Genomic DNA, 20,484 nt, shown 5'->3' with positions numbered 1-20,484 from the left:
TCATTTTTTAAGTTATCAGGACTAAGTTGTTTGTAAGGGACTAATAGTTTAATAAAATTGTCTTTTATTTTTTTTAAAAAAGTCAAAATTTTAAAGGATATCTGAACAGGCACATAATTAATTTCTAAAATTAATTAATAAAGTTGATTTTAAATATAATTGAAAGCAGAATTAAAAGTTAAGTAATGATAGTTTTATGAAAATATATTTAATTACTCTTGTTACATATCAAAATTAATTATGAACAGAGAATTATGGTTTTTTTTAACTTCATAAATTTTTATTAGGGCTTTAGCAAATTTAGCCAACATTATATCTGAAAAAACCAAAAGAGGAGAGAGAGAGAAAAAGTTATGTGATGAAGATGGTGATCCAAGAAAATTAGATAAAAAATTTTGATGAAGAAAAACACTATATGAGAGATGAATATGATTATCCAAGAAAATCAAATCCAAAAATCTAATGGAGAAAATATTCAGGTTGAAAAATCATGAATGTGAGGTGAGGAAGTCTGAAATTACAGCTTCTACATAAAGCCATACTAAAGTTGCAAATTCAAGGTGAGCAAGTCTAGTTAGACTTTGTTACAAAAGTTAGAGTTCAAGCGAGGGTTTCTTAAGATTTTGTTTGATTTGTTTCGGGCAAATGATTATGTGTTTTTTGTGTTCCTGATTTGCGATACTACATCATTAACATACAACTGTATATTAATTATAAATAAGTTTATATCTGATTGTCTGGTTATGTCAATCTACATAGTGATATGCTATTATATATCACTAATATAAAAGCCATATCACTGAAAATTTACCAATTTATTTATTATTAATATATAGCTGTATATCAATGATATAATATCGCAGATCAGTAATAGAGTTTCCTTTCAATGTCTAATGTGCTCTTCATAATATCTGGAAAAAACAGAGGGGGAGAGAGAGAAAAAGCTCTGTGATAAAAATGGTGATCCAAAAAAAATAGATAAAAAATTCTGATGAAAAAAAGTACTATATGAGAGATGAATATGATGATCCAAAAAAATCAAATCTAACAATTTAATGGAGAAAATATTCAGAGATGATAAATTAGAAAGGAAGCACGCACAATACAACTTTTGATGATAAAAATGAAAGATCCAATCAATTAAAGATTAGTTAAATTAAATATATTCTATTTTAATAATAAATTTATTTTGAGGATAAAAATGAAAAAAACACATCTAGTTAATTTTATGAATGGGCTATATTCCAAATATTTAAGAATCTCATCCATAATTTATGGAAGTTGTATTTTTTTAGGCAATTGAGCTAATTTTTTTCAACTTTTATTACATGTCAAAATTAATTATGAATTTAAAAAAATTTGATTTTAAGTTTATAATTAATTTTGACCTATATATAGGTGTTTTATATATTTTTTTAAAAAAATTATAATTTTAAATTTATAAGTATGTATTAATATTTGGAATGTATGAAGATTTTATTCGTAAATACTCTGCAAGTAATAGGTATTTATTGAACTTGAAAGCCTACTCTACTAATCTAATAAACTACCAAAAAACCCATTTAAAAAAAATATTTTAAAGGGTATACAAATAAGCACTCGTTAATCACTCAAGTTCTAGTGTCAAAAAGTGACTATCAACTCAACGATAATTTGGCCTAAAAAAAAAAAAAACTCAACTATAAAAAATTATAGACCTGACAATGAACATAAAAAAAAAACTAAGAATTTTTTAATAAAATGACAAAAACAAGACTGACGATCAACTCGTTTTACGCGAGCGGAAGATATATATGATTATTATTATTGATTTTTTACCAGATGTAATATTAATTGATTAAAAATTATGAATAGAGAATGACATATTTGGGCATTGGTGTTAGATGACTTCACATCGAAAATCATGTGCAGAATTGTTTACCAAAAAAAGAAGAAGAAGAAAATCATATGTAGAATTGGAGTGAGGCTGCTTTAAAAGTTAAATTATCATTAATTAACATAAGTGATAAACCAATTTTTTTTTGGTGCCTTTTGTTGTTATTTATTAAAAATTCTTACTTTATTCTTATATTCATGATCATTTCATTATTGAGGTGAGGATTTGAACAGGTTCATGATATGAAAAGTTTGTCATAAAAATCCTTTTTGGACCTTGTATGTTTAAGGGTAATTTTTCACTGGATCTACAATTTTATGGGTAGTCTGGATCATTCTGGATCACATCACCTTTTTTGTTCATAGGAGAAACTTCAAACCTCTGAGGAAAAAATTGATTGTTTGGCTTAAGATGTTCTTCAACTTCTTGGATTTTTTTTTTAATTTTTTGTTTGGGCCAACAAGGAAACTAATATATAACTAAAGCCAGCAAAATGTTGACAGGAACAGAGCAACAAAGCCGAAAATACAAAAGAAAATCAACAACAAAGAAAAAGCAGCGATAACCAAAACAAGAAAGCTAGCTCTAAGGCCTAAAAAAATTTCTGGAATCAGCAAGACTTTGATCCAAGAGACAAGCAAGTGAGGTTAGGAGTCTAGAGACAAGCAACTTCTTGGTTACTTTAATTCATTTTTACCAAGAAGCAACAATTGCAATGGTCAATTGATCTTTTTCCCTTTAATTGTCCTTTTCTTAATTGCAAGGCTACTTTTATACTTCCCCCCATTTTTATTTATAAAAAAATTATTATTTATTTATTTTTAATATAAATAAAATTATATATTTCAATAAGTATTTATTACATATTTTTTAAATTATTGTTCACAATTTATATTAACAAAAATGATTAATGTATGCTTATATTAATTAACATAGAGCATTTTAGTTTAATTTTTTTATCTTTAAATATAATTATTATGATTAATTAATTTTTTTAAAGTGTGTGATATAGTTTTTTTATCTTATATATAAAAATATGAGTAGTTTTTAGCTAATATATTCATTTCACTTTTCTTTCTTCAAAATATCTTTACTGTTAGTTAATAATTTATTATGTCATGTATATTAAAAATATAAAGAATAATTTATATTTTAGCCGCTGCTAGATTAAGAGGGGGAAAAAAAGGGCAGAAGAACCCAACAGTGGCGTGATAAATGGATGCTTAAAGTGCTACTTTTGAAACGAATAAACTAATCTGCAATTTTGCATCGCTCTCTCATCCTTTGCCCATTGTTCTCTCCCTGTGTGCGCTCACTGTGTATTATTCTTCTCTCCTAGAAGAACCCATTTGTCATTTCAAGCATCTCATTCTTTATTCTTCACATTCCTCTGGCAATTCCTTTTTCTTTTCTCATACACCTTTCTGGAACATGTCACTGATAATTAGTGTTATCAACAAAAATTCCTTAACTTCAGAAGTTCGGAGTCGTAGTTTTGAGTTGTGTGACTGAGAATATTTGCGTTTGTGTCTTCTTCTTGACTGTTATTCTCGGTGCTAAGTATGCTCATATGTTTCCATCTATGATTCTGGATTTTATTTGTGGAATTGGATTTTACTTACATGTACTCGACTACTTATTGACTGAATTACCGATGCGCTAGGTTATACTTTCCCTATTGGGTTTTTATTTTTCTTCTTAATTTGGACACGGGACCGTTGTCAAGTGTTATAAGAAAATGTTAAGGTGGGTGCTCACACTCACACCCGAGATCTAATGACATGATTGAATTAGTTTTATTATATGCTTGTCAGAGGTGTCCGAATTATTTGTCATTTTAATTTACTTTTCTTTTATTCTTTATGCTTGATTATCGTTTGCGTAATATTTGCACTATCTGAAGTAGGCATGCTAACACATTTTTTCTGTTTAACTTGCAGCATTATTTGGTGATAATCCTGGGAAAACTTCTGTTGGTGGTCAGATATTAATCTCTGTGATTGGCATTGTTGAAACCATTCTTTGATTGAAGAGTGACGAGTCCTGTGAAGATTGTACTTCAATTCTACCTTGATAAGTGTGATTGTTTTTCTATAGGTCCATTGGTGAAGATAAAATGAGCAACAAAGCAAACAACTCAAATTCCCAGGGGAAACATGAAAAGCCAGAAAGCTGTAGTACTAATCACAGTAGAGATCCCAATCCTGGAAATGATCTTTGGACTGATGGGCTTATTTGTGCATTTGAATTTGTTCGAGGTCGACGACGATCAGTTAAGTCTAAGAACTCATCAAAGAACTCTGATAGATTACAAATGGATGGTGAATGTTCAAAAATGCTTGACCCTTCAAATGATCTGATAGATGCTACTTCCCCAAGATTATATAGAAACAAGTTATCAGATTTGTCATCTGCAAATGACTTGAGGAGCAGTAGGTTACATGCCATTGATGATGTCACAGAAAAATATGATGGTAGTTGTTGGGTACCAATTGGATGGGCAAGGATTTCAGAACTTGTCCAGAAAGTTCAGGTTGATACAGTCTGGGCCTCTCAGCAGTTTGAGTTTACTGACGATGAAGATGATCGCACTGTTGCTGATCTGGCTGCTCCCTATTGGGAGCGTCCATCTGGGCCTATTTGGTGGTGCCATGTTTCTGCAGGTCACCCAAATGTTGAGGCTTGGCTCAGCAATGCTCAATGGTTACATCCTGCTATTAGTTTAGCTTTGAGAGATGAAAATCGGCTGATAAGTGATCGGATGAAACACCTCTTGTATGAGGTATGTTGCTTTTTAAGTACTAGTCCTATTCGTGTTTTCTAGTCTTAGATGTAATCATCTTGCAATCTATTTTATCATTTGATCTGGTTTGACACTGATCAATAGCTTAAATAATTACGAGAAGATACAGAATGTCTGCAGCACGGCTCAAAGTAACTAATTGTATTTGGGGACTTTGTGAGGGATTGAAAATTATCTATACTTTATTATTTTTTTTCCTATCAGAGTTTATGTGAAAATGGAAATTAATTCTTAAATAAACCTCAATGTATCATCTGTAATAGTGATAACAGCTGCTTATCAATTATGATATTAAAGATGGTGGAAGGGTTCCTTTTGAATTTCATCTATGTTTATGTGTATGTCTATATCTATATATGTAATTCTAGGTGAATAATATTTGTAACATGGCATGACAATGACTGTTCCTTCTACTTATATTCTTTTTTCCATAGGTGTTGATTATACTTGTAATGTATGTAGGTCCCTGTTAGAGTTGCTGGGGGGCTGTTATTTGAGCTTTGGGACAATCAGTTGGTGATCCTCTTGTTGATGAAGATGACATCCCCATTGTACTTAGGTCTTGGCAAGCTCAAAACTTCCTAGTAACTGCAATGCATATAAAAGGATCAGTGTCAAGTATAAATGTTTTGGGAATCACAGAAGTTCAGGTTGTTCTTGCTTGGCATATTCTTTTGATGGCTGTTAATTTGTTTTATTTTATAGCTTCAATGTTTTGCTATGGTTAGGAGCTTCTTTCTGCAGGAGGGTATAATGTGCCCAGAACAGTCCATGAAGTTATAGCACAGCTTGCATGCCGCCTTTCTCGATGGGATGATAGGTATGAGCATCATTTCTTTATATACACACATGTTCTTCTTTTAATTTCTTTAAGCATCTTCTTTTTCCTTCTGCAGTTGTATACTTATTTTTACAGAGTGCTTAATTGAAAATTTCTCTTTGAAAAGAAGTTGACCCTTCACGATCCATCTTCATTGGTGCTATTCTTATTTCTTCACATTGATATTTTCTTTTGAGGTTTTGTTTTATTCATAACCAGTGTAAAACCATGTTATACCTCATGCGTAAACTTAATTGATGAATGAAAATTCAACAGATATGTAAAGGAAAGAAAAATAATTTTCTTTGCCTAAAGAGATGGACAATTTAATCAGATATAAGTTGGGGGAGAGCCATGCCAGATGATTTCAACACATGCAAAATATAAATTTAAATGTTAAGGGGTATGTGGTATGTATGTGAAGACAGTTACAAGCGAATGGCAGAGAACAAAATGCTTGAAATAGTTTATGGAACTTAAATCGTTCACCTTTTCTCATATGCGTTTGATGTGCTAAAGATAAGTGTTGTGAAAAAATATGGGTGATAGGTTCGTAGGAGGTTATGATGTTATCTGCACTTAAAGTTTATTCAACTTCTTTCATTTGATGCATGGATTGTATTGGTGGACTGTGTCTTAGGCCGCCCTTTAGAAAAGTAGTATTTAGAGTTGTGTAATTGGTCTTATGCTTCCATTGCTTGAGTTATAACTCAGGTGTAGGATTGCTATTAATTTCATTATAAACTTTGTAAGTTTTGTTACTTTACTTTGGCTTGACTTTTTCTTTTGTTATCCAGGCTATTCCGTAAATTTATATTTGGTGCAGCAGATGAGATTGAATTGAAGTTTGTGAACAGGTTCCCAAATATGCTTTATGTCATGAACTCAGGTCATTATGTCACTTTGAATGAGCTTTATACTAAAATCAACACTTTTCCATTTCACTAGGAGAAACCAAGAAGATATGAATCTTTTTAGTGTAATTCTTAATCAAGAAATCAGAAGGTTATCGAGACAGGTATGTTGGTTTTTGCTGGTTTGAAGTTACCTTTTTGGATGATTTTTTATTTGCTGCTTGATCATGTTAACACTTACTAATGTTTCTGATTAGTTGATTAGGAAAGAAGAATCCATTGCAAATAATAATTGATCCATTTGTCTTTAGAAACGTATAAGAAAATATGAGAACAGAGCATATTTGTCTCGGAAATGCGAATTGGCATTAGTTGTTTGATGTATTTTGTGGAAATGGTAATGATGGTAGGAGTGTTGCTAGAGTGAAGGTGAAAATGGTTGGAATTGCCATCGTGACACAAAATATCCATTTCATCAATGAGTAGTGTAGGTTGGATTTGATACAGAACGATTGATGTGACTGGAAGTGACGAATTGGAGGTTTTTTATTTTTATTTTTATCTTTTGGCCAATGCTTGGACAGCTCAGTTTGAGTGTATCACGTGTCAAGTGTAATGAAGACAGAGATATCCATAGCACATAGAAGCATCAAACGTACCAAGTATAATTGATTCTTACAGGTGGTTTGAAAGTCAAGTGCAAATCAAATTTAATTAATCAGGATTCAGCTTGTACTTTTTCTATATGTTCAAAAATGGAAAATGAGGCTACTATGACTTTTGTTAAGGATGAAAATGGTGCCATTGTAGTATTTTAGTATGAATTAACTTCAGCTTTTATACAGGAATACTGTTAGGAAGAGAATAAACAGTAAGCAAAGAGGAAGAGGAAGTGGGCAATGGGGCATCTTTCGTCTTGAAAGGGCTGTGGGCTCCATTGCCTTCGTCTTGGATTTTTTCCCAATTTTTATGACCTTTTTCGTTCTGTATCTGATTATTATCTCCTGGTCCAAGCTTGAGTAATGAATTCACTCAACCTTGGATTACTGATAATTGGCCTCTTAAACATGAAATACTGAGGCTTAGTTGCCTTTGGGATGAGGGAATATAGTTCTAACTGGTGAACAGTGCTTGTCATTGCTGTATTTATGATAAATGTTGAACCTCTTTACCCAGCAGAGGTATGTTGGAATAGCTGATATAAATGTGCTTTATAGGGAGTTACAATTCTATAATCACTGATAGAAGTATAAGATAATTCACTACTGGTTGATCTTTTCATGAATTAAGATGCTTACCATTTAATGTCCAACCGTGCCTCGAATAGGATTGCCTCTAATAGGATGATACCTATGAGTAATTAAAAAAAAAAAAAGATGGCGAACCTTTATTTTAGAAAATTCAGAAGAGTGTAATCCCAAGGGCACCATTTTTTGGCACGGGTGAATTTAGTTTTGAGAAGTTACAACTAGTACAAAAGTTAAGTATGAAAATAAAACTGAGAGATTGTATGATCATAGTAGTCAGTGAAACTTGAATTTGTATTAGCTGTTTTGCTGGGTTCAAATGTGAGAGTGAGAAAAAGATCCATATTGAATAGAATTGGACGAGAACAGGATTATATAAGTACAAAGGACATGTAGACCTCATGCCATAAAGTTTTAAAACAAGATGTAGTGTCAAGTCCATGCGCATATACTCCAAAAGTTCTATGAAGATAGTTCAATGAGGACTTTGCTAATGTCTTAGGAGCTAGGATTCTCAGGTCTTTAATATTGTTTATTTACTGCAGGTTATCAGAGTCAAGTGGTCACTCCATGCAAGAGAAGAGATTGTCTTTGAGCTCCTCCAACATCTGAGAGGAAGTGCAGCAAGAAACTTGTTGGAGGGAGTGAGAAAGAGCACGAGGGAAATGATTGAAGAGCAAGAAGCAGTTCGTGGGCGCTTGTTCACCATTCAAGATGTAATGCAGAGCAACGTTCGTGCATGGTTGCAGGTATTGATCCCAGAAAACCTATATATAGATATTGCACGTGCATCAAGTATCTAGAGTCCTTCGGATCCTGACTAATCTAGATAGAGCCAAGTCATACCACAAGGACAACAAACTCTCTCTCAACAAGTATTTAATACAGCCATATACTTAAGAATTCAAACTTAAGATCTTTGGTTTAGTTAGCATAGCTCCTAATCAATGGAGTGTTTAACATATATTTTAGGGATGCTTAGTTATCTTTTAGATCGGCATGCGACGCAGACATAGTTAACACCACAAAATGTGAGATGTCACGTCCAATTTAAGTGTAACTTATGTCAAACACAGACATGGTTTCTCCTTTGTAGTGGTCAAACACAAAATATGATATATTCCTGTCTGGAGGTTAACATGAGAACTGTTTTGTGTCTTGTTCATATCTCATCAGGATCGAAGTCTTCGAGTGACGCATAATTTAGCCGTATTCGGTGGTTGTGGCCTTGTCCTGACCATCGTTACCGGGTTATTTGGAATCAACGTCGACGGAATACCCGGGGCAGAAAATACGCCATATGCATTTGGTGTTTCACAGCAATCTTGTTCTTCTTAGGTCTAGTGCTGATCATAATAGGACTGATTTACCTAGGGCTGAAAAATCCCATCCCTGAGGATCAGGTTGAAGTTAGGAAGCTGGAGCTACAAGAACTGGTGAAGATGTTTCAACATGAAGCTGAGACTCATGCCCAAGTTCATCGCAAGAACGTTTCTAGGAACAACTTACCTCCTACTGCTGGTGATAATCTGGAGAATGATGCAGCAGACTACTTTATCATTCAACATTAAACCCTAAATCATACTTCATCCAATCTATAGTTGTCATAAGAATTATTTATTGATACGTGTATCACACGGGATATTTTCTAGTCTGATGGTAAAATTGTTGAAAAGGTAGATTATAGATTTCTTTGGTGAAAAGAAATAAAAAATAAAGATTATAGATTTCTAATATGTGTAAATTCAAATATATTTATGTATGTATATGCGTGCATGTGTGCACATGTACTGGGCAAATTACCATGATAATTATTAGTTTTCACTAAGATAATGGTTTTGATAATTTGCAAGTTACAGTGATATTACCATTTTTTTAACCATAAACGATGGTGACATAATTTAGAATTTCTCCATCGGCTAAAAATAATAAAAAAGAATTTTAAAAATTACGTAGAAGGACTAAAATAATTATAGATCAGGATTTAAAAATTATAAACAAAGACCCAAAAATTATATAAAAAAACTAAGAAAAATGTATTAGTCTTTTTATGTAATCTTTGAAGATTTTTTTTATTATTTTTGAATTAACTAATAATCAAAACTAACATTTGTTGATAATAAGAAATGGATGCACTATTTTGAAATGTTATAAAAAGAAAAAGTTTAGAGTTTCATGCATTCTTGAAATTAAATAATTTAAAGGTTAATGAGTAAATAAAATTTTAAATTTTTGTTCGAAAATCACCTTAAATTCAAAACTCTTAAAATATGTAAAATAAATTTTAAATTTTTAAATTCACAACAAAATAAACTTTGACTGTTAATTTTTTTAATACTATTACTATTTACATAGGTATTGTAATAGTTAAGGTTAAATTTGTAAAAAAAATAAACCCTGAACAGTACTTGCGTGAACAATGACGGTATTACAAAGTTAACGGTTAGTGTTTATTTTATTATGAATTTAATATTTTACATATTTTAAGAGTTCAAAGTATAGAATAATTTTTAAATAATAATTTAGAATCTTATTTGCTCATTAACTCATAATTTAAGGGTTAATTTATCATTTAACCCGTTATACAAAGTACAATTCATATTTTACATACAAAATTACTGTCAAATTCTTAAGGATTTCTGGGGCCCAAATAGTATATTTGTTGGGCTAACGCCTGGAAGTTTATTGAGTTCTTTGAAATGCATGGACAAGAGAACAGAGGCCCACCTGATAAGTAGAAAATTTGCGTGGGGGCGAAACAGGGAGGGAGTGAGAAAACGACCAAAACCGACGGGTTCATAAAAATTTGATCATCAAAATTGTGAGATTGTGTCGGATCACGAGAAGTCTACAGCCTGACTGAGAAATTCTCTCCGTTTTCCTTTTCCTCGGCGACGGTGACGGCGTCGGCGAAATTTGCAGATAATGTCTCCTCCATACACCGTAAGCTATCTTTCTGTGACTAACTCACCTTCGCAAAGTCAACTTTCGTCTTAGGACCTCGTCAGTTCACTGGTTTATATCATGGGGCTAATGATTTTTCGATTATTTTGGGTGACTCTTCTTCTGGATTATGCCAAACATTGGATTCCCTTCTAAATGTCATCTATGCTGATGATTTCACCTCACACACTTGATCTGTGGGTCGAATCATCAACTTTGCTTGATTATTGTTTCACTTGCGCTGTTGATACATGTTTGTGTGCTCAGCGATGTAGATCTGAGTTTGCTAATTAGTTTTATTTCGATGCCCTGAATAGATCATGTACAATTGATATTATGCAGATAAATTGAGCATGCCAAATGGATCTTACATGCCGATTTGCATTTGACTGTTCGCTATGAAACTGCGATTGTGGATTTTTTTTTTTGGTGGATTCCTATTTGCATGAGTTATTTCATAAGTGATCCATTGGTAATCAAATGGTCTGTTCTTTTCATTTAAGGGATCATACGGCACGCGGTTCACACAAGTAAAGTTTTTCTCTTAAACAGGAGTTGTTTTTTGGTCGTACTCTTAATAGTTTCCGTGGGGCTGGAATACCAAATAATATCCTATATCATTGATCCTCGTGTTGTTTCGAAAGATAAAAACCTTGAACATTCATGTTACATTTCAATAGGTTGCAAACAGTTCATCTGGCTATTCAGATTTTATTTCATTTTCACAACCTTCTGGATTATCTATCTTGATTAGGATCAGTTTCAATTGCCAAAAAAAAAAAAAGAAAAAAAAATCTTGAGATCTTGATCCTATGGGCAACTTAGCGCACTTAACTATATTTGTAGTTCTAACTAATACTTATAATAACTGGAAATCTAGCAGATCTGTGTTTATAATTTTTAATTATGCAGCCTATATATGTTATCTGTTTCTTAAAGGTTCCTGGCTGAACAATTTTCTGTTTATTTCTTGGCATGATATTTCCAGTTGTCCCTTGCTAAATAAAACTTAGGATTGATAAATTAATATATTATATGCCAAATGATGGACATAAAAATTGTTGATATCATAGTTGTTGGATATGTGTGGCACACAAAAACTGCAGAAGGGCCACTTGGAGCCATGCACATTATATATGAAATTGATGAATTTATGAAAGAAGAAATAGGTAGGAGGAAGAGTGCTTGTACACGTAAAACCCATGAAATGGAGAAAAAAGGAGAAAGAAGGATGAATAATAGATTAGAGAAGAGCAAACAACAATCAAAACTATATCTCCATGTTAATGGGCAAGGGCCACATTCCAGAAAAGATGGCACATGTTGAAAATGACTCAAGGTAACATTTTGAAATTTGTAAATCTACAATGCATGGCCCTGCTCTCTTAGCTCGTATGGCTGATACTGTTATGATCCATGTGCTTTACCATTCACACTGATCTAAAAGCGGTAAAAAAATGTTTGTGGTGTTAAAATGAAAACATCTCTTGTTACTTTTTCAGCACCAAATATTGTTGAAAATGATGTAACTTTGATCCTTTACCCTGTGCTTTTCTTAGGATTCATGTCCTTCTGTGAAAAACATCCTCCTTCTTGATTCTGAGGGGAAACGTGTGGCTGTTAAATATTACTCAGATGATTGGCCAACAAATAGTGCAAAGGAGGCTTTTGAGAAGGCTGTATTCAACAAGACGCAAAAGACCAATGCCCGAACAGAAGGTGGGTGATTGCTTCTCATTTTCAGGCAGCTTTTTGTATCACAAAGGAGTTTATTTACATTGTTCCCTGCCTCTTCCATTTGAGTTGGAACTTGTCTTGTGTTGGAAGTAGTATCATCCAATGTTTATTCTGACAAGAACAATTAGTTATCTTTTGTTTTTTTTTTAAATATATCTATTAGTGGAGTGGATTGTAATTTACAACTCTCTATATGAAGTTACTCTACAAGTTTATAAATTTCACTTCAATATCTTTGTGTTCTCATTTACAGCGGAAGTAGCACTCTTTGAGAATAACGTTGTTGTTTACAAGTTTGTCCAAGACCTTCACTTTTTTGTTACTGGGGGTGAGGATGAAAATGAGATTATCTTGGCCACAGTGCTGCAGGGATTTTTCGATGCTGTTGGCGTTCTGCTAAGGTTCTTTTCTTGTTCTTAACTATTTATATACGTACGTGTTTTAGCTTTTTTCTTGATTGTTGTATTGAGTACTGACTTGATTATCCCATCCCTTGTTTTTGTCCAGGGGCAGGGTAGAAAAAAGTGAAGCACTTGAGAACTTGGATCTCATTCTATTATGTATTGATGAAATTGCGGATGGCGGGTATGCCATATACATTATTATTGACATAGTAGTTAGAATCTGCCAATACCTTTTAATGCGCCCTCCCCCCGGTGTCAAAGAAAACAACCTCCAAAGTATAACATTAGGAGATTGATGAACAGAAAACTTCTCTAAACTTAGCAAATGCTTCGATCTGTTTGAATCCATGATATCAACCTTTTCTTCTATCAGATGATAAAATGTCCATAGTTTGTATTAGGTCACATAATCACAACAACATCGTTTGTATTCTGCCATGTGCATGGTGGCCTAATCAAAGCAAGGCTTAAATCTTTATTACAACATGGGTAACCAAGTTTCTGCTCCAAAAATGTCTTCCAAAATCTACAATGCTGACTACATCCCCACCCATAGTTTTTTTTTTTTTTATTGCCAACTGTAAAGAAATCAAATGATAATATCAAGTGAAAAGAGAGACAGATATAGTGTGTAGAATCCACATGTTATGGAGGTTATTGTTCAAATGGAACCCTCGCATTTTGTGCCCTTCTCAGTACATTTCATTGTCATGCGATACCCTGACATAAAATGATCGAATGGATCTTATGCACTCTTGAACGATAGTTTAATTGAAGGATTGAGGAGAGATAGATACACTATGTAGAATCTACTTGCTTTCTGGAGTTACATATTCAAGTGGGAGCCAAACCGCTTCTTGGTTTGTCATAAAGGCACCCTCCTATAATATGATGTGTGATATTACCCTCCTCCAAATGTCGTCTAGTGGAATCAAACTTGGGTTGTTGTTGGAAGATATTCTCTTCTCTTAATATTTTAGCTAAACCTTCTAGTTTCCACCATCATCAGCAGCTTTCACCTGCCACTGTAATTTCAGTCGTTATACATTCCATGGTGTTAAGAGTTCAGCTCATCTGTTCTTTTTTATGCAGTATAATACTGGAAACTGATCCAGATGTTATAGCTGGGAAAGTCGCGAGCAATAGTCTAGATTCTGCCACTTCTTTATCTGAACAGGTGCATTTTACAACTGTTTAAATTGTGTTTCAGAAAAGAACTGGATTGTGAGCCCTTCATGATCTGAGTTGTAATTGTTTTTCCTTCTCTTGCAGACAATAAGTCAAGCATTGGCTACAGCCAGGGAACATTTCACCAGATCTCTTCTTAAATGATCCCTATTATGCTGTTTGGCAAAAGAGGAGTCTCTTGCTCATATTCCTATCATGATAAGTTAACTGTGTCTTAAGTGCCTTCTCATCATCTTATTACTCTTGGTGTTTGGTTGGTTCTTTGAGGATCCTTAAGATTTGAAAAAAATTTCAGTCATTACTTAATTATTTTTCTTTTTTCTCAGTCAACTTGTAAATCCTAGCTGTTAGTGTTGAAGGTTTTGGTCGTTGAATTCTGACATGTTTAATTTGTCTGAAAATAAACAATGCGATACAGGTCAGAAAATAGTAGTTATTATCCTCTGATAAAAGGATTATGAAATGTAAACACAAAATATCTGAAGAATAAATCACTAAGCAAACCTAGAATAAAGTTTATGTGACAATCAAGCGATTAATATTTTTGCATGAGTGGAATTTATGGGCTAGAATATCTTGGTCGTCATCCATTGCTTTCTATTTGACTGTGTTCCAGGAAAGAATGAGTTTTTAACGTGAAAAATTGTTTTAGTGTATAGCTATGTATGTATGGATGGGAAGAAAATTTCAAAAGGAGGAATTAAAAGGATCGAAGAAAGAAATTTATGTTTGGTGGGCACCCTGAGTTAAGTGGAGGAAAATAACATCAAAATATTAGGAAAAATGAGATTGGAGGAATGAAAAATTATGTTTGATACAATCTGATACGCTGAAAAAGTCATTTTGTAAAAAGAACAGATGAAATCCTCATTTTGGATGTGTGTTTTCATTATGGAGAGTCATGTTTAAAAAAGAAGAATGATTTGTCTTTAAATGTGTCCTTCTTCATGCTTTGAACAAAATGAGAATTTTTCAAACATGATTATTGAAGATGTGTAATCAAATTAGAACTTTCATAAAATAAGAGCCAAAAAAATTCTGAAAAGACCGAAAACATCCGATCAAGCACTGAGGTTTTTTTGGAGTATTATTGATATAGAGCATCAGATAACAGAGATTTAGCAGCATGTAAATCACAAAAACCAATGAGAATTGGTCTAGAGGGAGGGTTAGTCCATTATCATGTGACAAATTAAAGATTAAATTTTTGCTAAGAGAGGTGTTCATGTTTAGTGGCCAACGATATCTCGACATAGTTGTTTTCAATAAGAGAATAATTGTTGAACAAATAATTTTCTAATCCACCAATATTTGAAAATGTGGATAATAATATTATGGGTTAGAATCAAAATTATTATTATTATTATTTTTTATAGAACAAGGAGCGAGCGTTGTCAATAGTAAATATGATCTCCCTTGATATCTTGAAGGTAAAAGGTAGTCCTCTTCCAATTGAATCCAAAATGTACAAGAGCTATGATTTGAACTTTCAATCACTTGCTTAAATGATAAAAGTTTTTATCACTCTCACCAACAACTTTAGTTGATTTTTTTTTTTAAAATTGAATGTTGATAATTTAAAAATATTACACTAATTAAAAATTTAGGATATCAATTATTTCTTCAAGCAAACTTCCTAGATAAATTTGTTTTTTTAGCTCTAGTTAGATTTTCTTTTATTGAAGAAATGCAAACCACAAATCAAAAGCAATTACAAGATTAGAAGATCCATAAAGGGAACACTTTCATCACTCATTGTCTCATGTGGAAGAGGGGGATGATCAAAGGTACAATAATTAATTTTCAAATTTGAGACATCCTATCTAACCTTATTGAGAAAATGATGATAAACAAAACTTTTCATTAATTAGCTCAAATGATGATTACAAATAATACAACATTCATTTACTTAAAAGGATTACAAATCATTCAACCCATTTGGGTGATGAACAAACCCCATCTTGGAGACTAACTTGAGATGGGGACCTTTGTTAACTTTTCTTTTGAACATGGGATACAACCCTCTTAACTCAATATAATGATGTGATTCCTTTAAATAAATTTAGAGATACCAACTAACTAGGTGATTGAATACTAATCACATTCTAATATTCCAACAAACTTGTTAGTTAGAATTTTTCAACCAACTATTAATGTTGATTAAATGGTACTATTGAGCAACTTTACGCTAATTTTAAAACTTTTAGAGTAATATTATATGGATTAAAAATTAAGAATACCCATTGTACTTAGAAGGAGAACTTTTAAGACATTTTCCACTTAACTCTAAATCAAAAGGATTAGCAAAAAGAAAATTTGTTTAGTGGAAACCAAGATGTAAGGTAACGAGAAAAATTAAAAGGAAGGGCAAAGAAAACAAGTTTAAAACTTGAAAAAGTAATGCTCCATTTGGATGAGGAAAAAAGAAAGATAAAAAGAAAAATTGATATTAAAAAAATTGGAGATAATCTTATCGCGATTTCTATTTGGATGAAAAAATGACAACGGAGGGTAAAGAAAGTAGGAAAATTATTATTGATGGTACTAGGATCTTTCGGTCTATTGCACCGGGCCCTCCCCGTGTTTTCTAATGAAAACTCTTTCACTATGTTATTATGTTTATGTTTTTAACATGAAATAGAGAAGACGGTTCCCTCAAGAATGTGGAGATGATGAGTTCGATACTGTTAGACCGTAACAGTGTTGAGAAGGTGGTTCAGAACCAAGGTGATCAGTGCAGGTCGGAAGCTAGAAGTGATTGGAGCTCGTAAGTGGGCCGGCTTGATTTTTGTGAATTTAGGGTCAAAAGCCCAGTTACCATAAAATTCATCATCTCTTTAAACCTGCCCTTATTCATCAAGCTTTTTTATTACTTTAAATTTTTTATATTATAATATTACATAACCTTTCTCTAGAATACAAATTATAATCTAAAAAAAATAAGTAGTATATATTCTAATTTTAAAATTAAACATATTAGTCTAATTTTAATTTAAAAATTGATAATATTTTTTTAAAGATAAAACAAAAAAGGATCTAAATAGACCACCAAAACTCGATCATTTTTTTATAAGGCTTAATAGAGTTGAGTTTAAAAGTTTAGTTACAAATTTTTTTGAATTTTTAAGCTTATATCCTTATAAAAATAAATTTAAACGAGCATGCTTGTCAAACTCACTCATAATCCAAACTTTTGGTTGGATTTGGAATTAAGTTAGTCAAGAGAAGAGGAGTACAATATTGGAATAAAGTTTTTCTTCTCACAATTGGATGGAGAAAAGTGGTGGAATCCACTCTTTACCTTCTTTCCTATTTTTCTTTAGGAAAATCTCACCTAGGGCCTTCAAGGGAAATATAAACTGCACTTAGAACCCAATATACTATGATATTATTCTGCAAGTCAATGGGTCCTTTTTGCAAATATATTTTTGGGAGAAATGACACAATTTCTCTTAGTGAGAACAAGCAACAAGTACAAATTTAAATTTTTATAACTATATGTTCACAAATACAACTTTAGGTTTTTATATTAATAAATAATTATCTATTGGAAGTGAAATTATTGTGTAAGGTTGACATGTTCGTCTTGGCCAACTTAGTAAATTCACATATTAAAGTTCAAATATTTACTAGTATAGGTTTATTTATTTACAAGTCAAAGTCTAGAATTTATAACTCATATATTCAAAACTAAGATTCATCATAACAAAAAGTTTAGATTTTTACAACTATATATTCATCAAGTCATAATTTTAGGTTCACATATTAAAAAAGAATTGTTCATTGGTAGTGAAATTCTTATTTAGGATTGATAAATTTATCTTAGCTAACCTGATCAATTTACAACTTAAAATTCAATTATTCACAAGAATATGTTTATCTACTCACAAGTCAAAATACATAATTTATGATCTCATCTATTCAGAATTGAAGTTCATCATGATAACAAGTTCATATTTTTATAATTGGAAGTTTATAAATTCATAATTTTATATTCACATATTACAAAATAATTATCCATTGATAGTGAACCCAAAGTTCTTTATTTTTCACCAAGGGCAATTATGTTTTTTTCTTCCTAAAACATATTTGCCAAAAAAAAAAATCCTTGAACTTGCAGAATAATTTTAGAATACATTAGATCCTAAGTGCAATTTCTTTTCCTTTGGAGGTGTAGATAAGATTTTCTCTTTTTCTTTTCTCTCAATTTTCTCTTACTAACTAAACAAGGAAAGTGTTTTCTCCCCCCCCCTTCTTTTTTTTTTTTAGTTTTCTTTCTCTCATATTTTCCTTCCATCCAAACCCAAACAAGAGGTAAGGGAAATATTTGAGATGTATGTTGGGGTGAGAAAAATAAGCTGTTTGATACCCTGAATAAATGATATCCTCTATTTGGACAGAGTGTTTTCATTATGTATGGAGAGTCATGTTTGACAAAGATCTCAAATGTGAATCTTCATTGTGCTTTGATTTGAACAAAAATGAATTAACAAACATGATTGTTGAATAAGCCACATCAAATTGAAACTTCAATAAAATGAGAGGCAAAAAATTGAAATAAGCACAAAAATAAATGGACATTTCTTTTTGAGTTAAAGTGGAATCATTTATTAATCAAAATTCAGAACTGTACAAAAGAACAAAGGGGAGCCAACAAAATTACATCAAAATTTTAAAGGTGGGAAAAATCCCAAGAGTATGGTCAACTGTATCTCTAATGTGTATTAAAAAAGTATCAACAGTAATAGTCTCGCCATTGAAGATGCTTAAGCCAAGCTTCCATGAAATATCCAACAACGGAGATGGTAGGTTATCACTCATCAAGGAAAGAGCATTCTTCCTATACAAGTCAGCGTATATATCAGATGGCAATGGCAGGACCTTCTTCCAAACCTGAGCTGCAAATGGGCACTCTTTGAGAACATGGTTGATGTCTTCTGTTGGACTATTGCAGAGAGAGCACTGCTGATCATTTGTCATCATTCCTCTAAAGCATTCAGCATTTGGGAGTAGCCTCCCTTTAAACATTAGCCATAGAAAAGTTCTGACTCGTTGAGCTGCAAGTAGTTTCCAAACATGTCTCCAAAGGCCATCAACATCATTCCAATCAAGTGATTGTAAAGCTCTGTAAGCTGATTTCACACTAAATTTACCATTACCATTGAATGTCCAGCTACAAGGTCATGGGGCGGGGTTGTTGATTTCAATGGAGATAGCTCTGATCTGATCAAGGGTTGTCTTTGGTAACAGAGCCTGGAAGAGATGCCATTTCCCAAGCCCAAAATAAATGGACATTGATCTCATCTTTCATCCAATCAAGCATTGAGGTTGTTTCAAGCATGATTGATATATTAATATCAGATGACAGACTTGGTAATAAACTTAGAAAACTGCAAGTACAAACTGTTCTAATCCACCAATAATCCATATATCAAACACCCACTTAAATGAAAAAACTACTTACACAAACTAGTGTATTTAATTCATTTATCTACTAGAAATTAAATGAAAAGGAAAACAAATTCAAATTTCATTCCATTAAACAGATCCAAACTTCATTCACTCGCTTTCCTCTTATACCACACAAGACCATTAGCAAATCACATGCAAAACAACTTCTCCTTTAAAGATCCATTTTTCAAACAAAACCAAACAACCTTATATCATGGATTTGTCAAATATTGGCCCAAAAAAATAAAATAAAAGATAAGTCAAATAAAGCTAAAAACCGTTGGTATTGAATATCTACATTCATTACTTCAGATAACATCTCTAAATGGCAGCAAGGACTATATGATCAGAATCATCTCTACTGTCACGGATTCTTTTCCCCAAACATGTGCTTAAACAAAGATCTGTAATTAAATGAATAGAATCTAGGATGAAGGCTCTTCAATGAGGATTTTGCCAACAGATACAAGGCTTTCCACATAATTGAAAATACGTGCATTGGAATCACCACATCTGCGAGTAGTAGTAAACATCTCCAACCCATTAGTACTGATATTTAACAGACACAGAAAAGTAACCACTCCATTCTCAGCTTCACATTTAGTTTCATCACCATGTCCAGGTATTTCAAAAATGTTGTAGACAAGTTCATTCCTCCAAAAATGGATGGAAACAACAAGCCTATGGATGAACAGGTGCTAGAGAATATCTTAGTCCAACTTCGTCGCTCCTCATCAGATGCACCTACACGCTCCTCCATCAACCACAAATCAAACATACAATCAGTGTCTGCATTTGTAGCATGGGAATATATAGCAAGTTTGTCCTGACAAACCATTGGGTGATAAATAGCATTATTGGCAAACGCAGGTAGAGGTACAAATTCAAACACTTCTGAGGCTATGTCAAATGAAACTATTACATCAATATCATCCCCAACCATCTCCAAATCCATCAATAATCCAGTCCAAAACATAGATCCATTAGCAGTTATAGCGTCAGTTAGGAATCGTGTACCTGCCATGTAATCAAAGTCTACTACTTTCCATGACCCTGTGCTCAATGAAAACACTTCCACTCTGTAAATCTCATACTCATACTCAGCATAAGTTCTCACTATCTTGTAATCATTAACAATGGGACTGAACCCAAATCCTAAAT

At 32.5% G+C, this 20,484-nt stretch overlaps 1 protein-coding gene and 1 pseudogene across 1 annotated transcript; both read left to right on the top strand.

Moving 5' to 3' along the window:
- The first annotated feature begins 3,202 nt into the window (after window positions 1-3,202).
- On the top strand, window positions 3,203-9,334 carry LOC129285909 (uncharacterized; annotated as a pseudogene).
- Window positions 9,335-10,343: 1,009 nt separating this feature from the next.
- On the top strand, window positions 10,344-14,249 carry LOC129285155 (coatomer subunit zeta-2-like). The gene is made up of 6 exons (XM_054920721.1): window positions 10,344-10,543; window positions 12,103-12,262; window positions 12,534-12,681; window positions 12,788-12,865; window positions 13,777-13,861; window positions 13,957-14,249. The coding sequence occupies exons 1-6, from the start codon at window positions 10,526-10,528 to the stop codon at window positions 14,014-14,016; spliced, it is 549 nt and encodes a 182-aa protein (XP_054776696.1). The 5' UTR covers window positions 10,344-10,525; the 3' UTR covers window positions 14,017-14,249.
- The last annotated feature ends 6,235 nt before the right edge of the window (window positions 14,250-20,484 follow it).

Source organism: Prosopis cineraria, unplaced genomic scaffold, assembly GCF_029017545.1.
Source record: "Prosopis cineraria cultivar Desert tree isolate PC_DT_omini unplaced genomic scaffold, ASM2901754v1 PC11, whole genome shotgun sequence".
Lineage (NCBI taxonomy): Eukaryota > Viridiplantae > Streptophyta > Magnoliopsida > Fabales > Fabaceae > Prosopis > Prosopis cineraria.
Note: the sequence above shows the minus strand (reverse complement) of the source record. Positions and strands in the feature narration are given on the sequence as shown.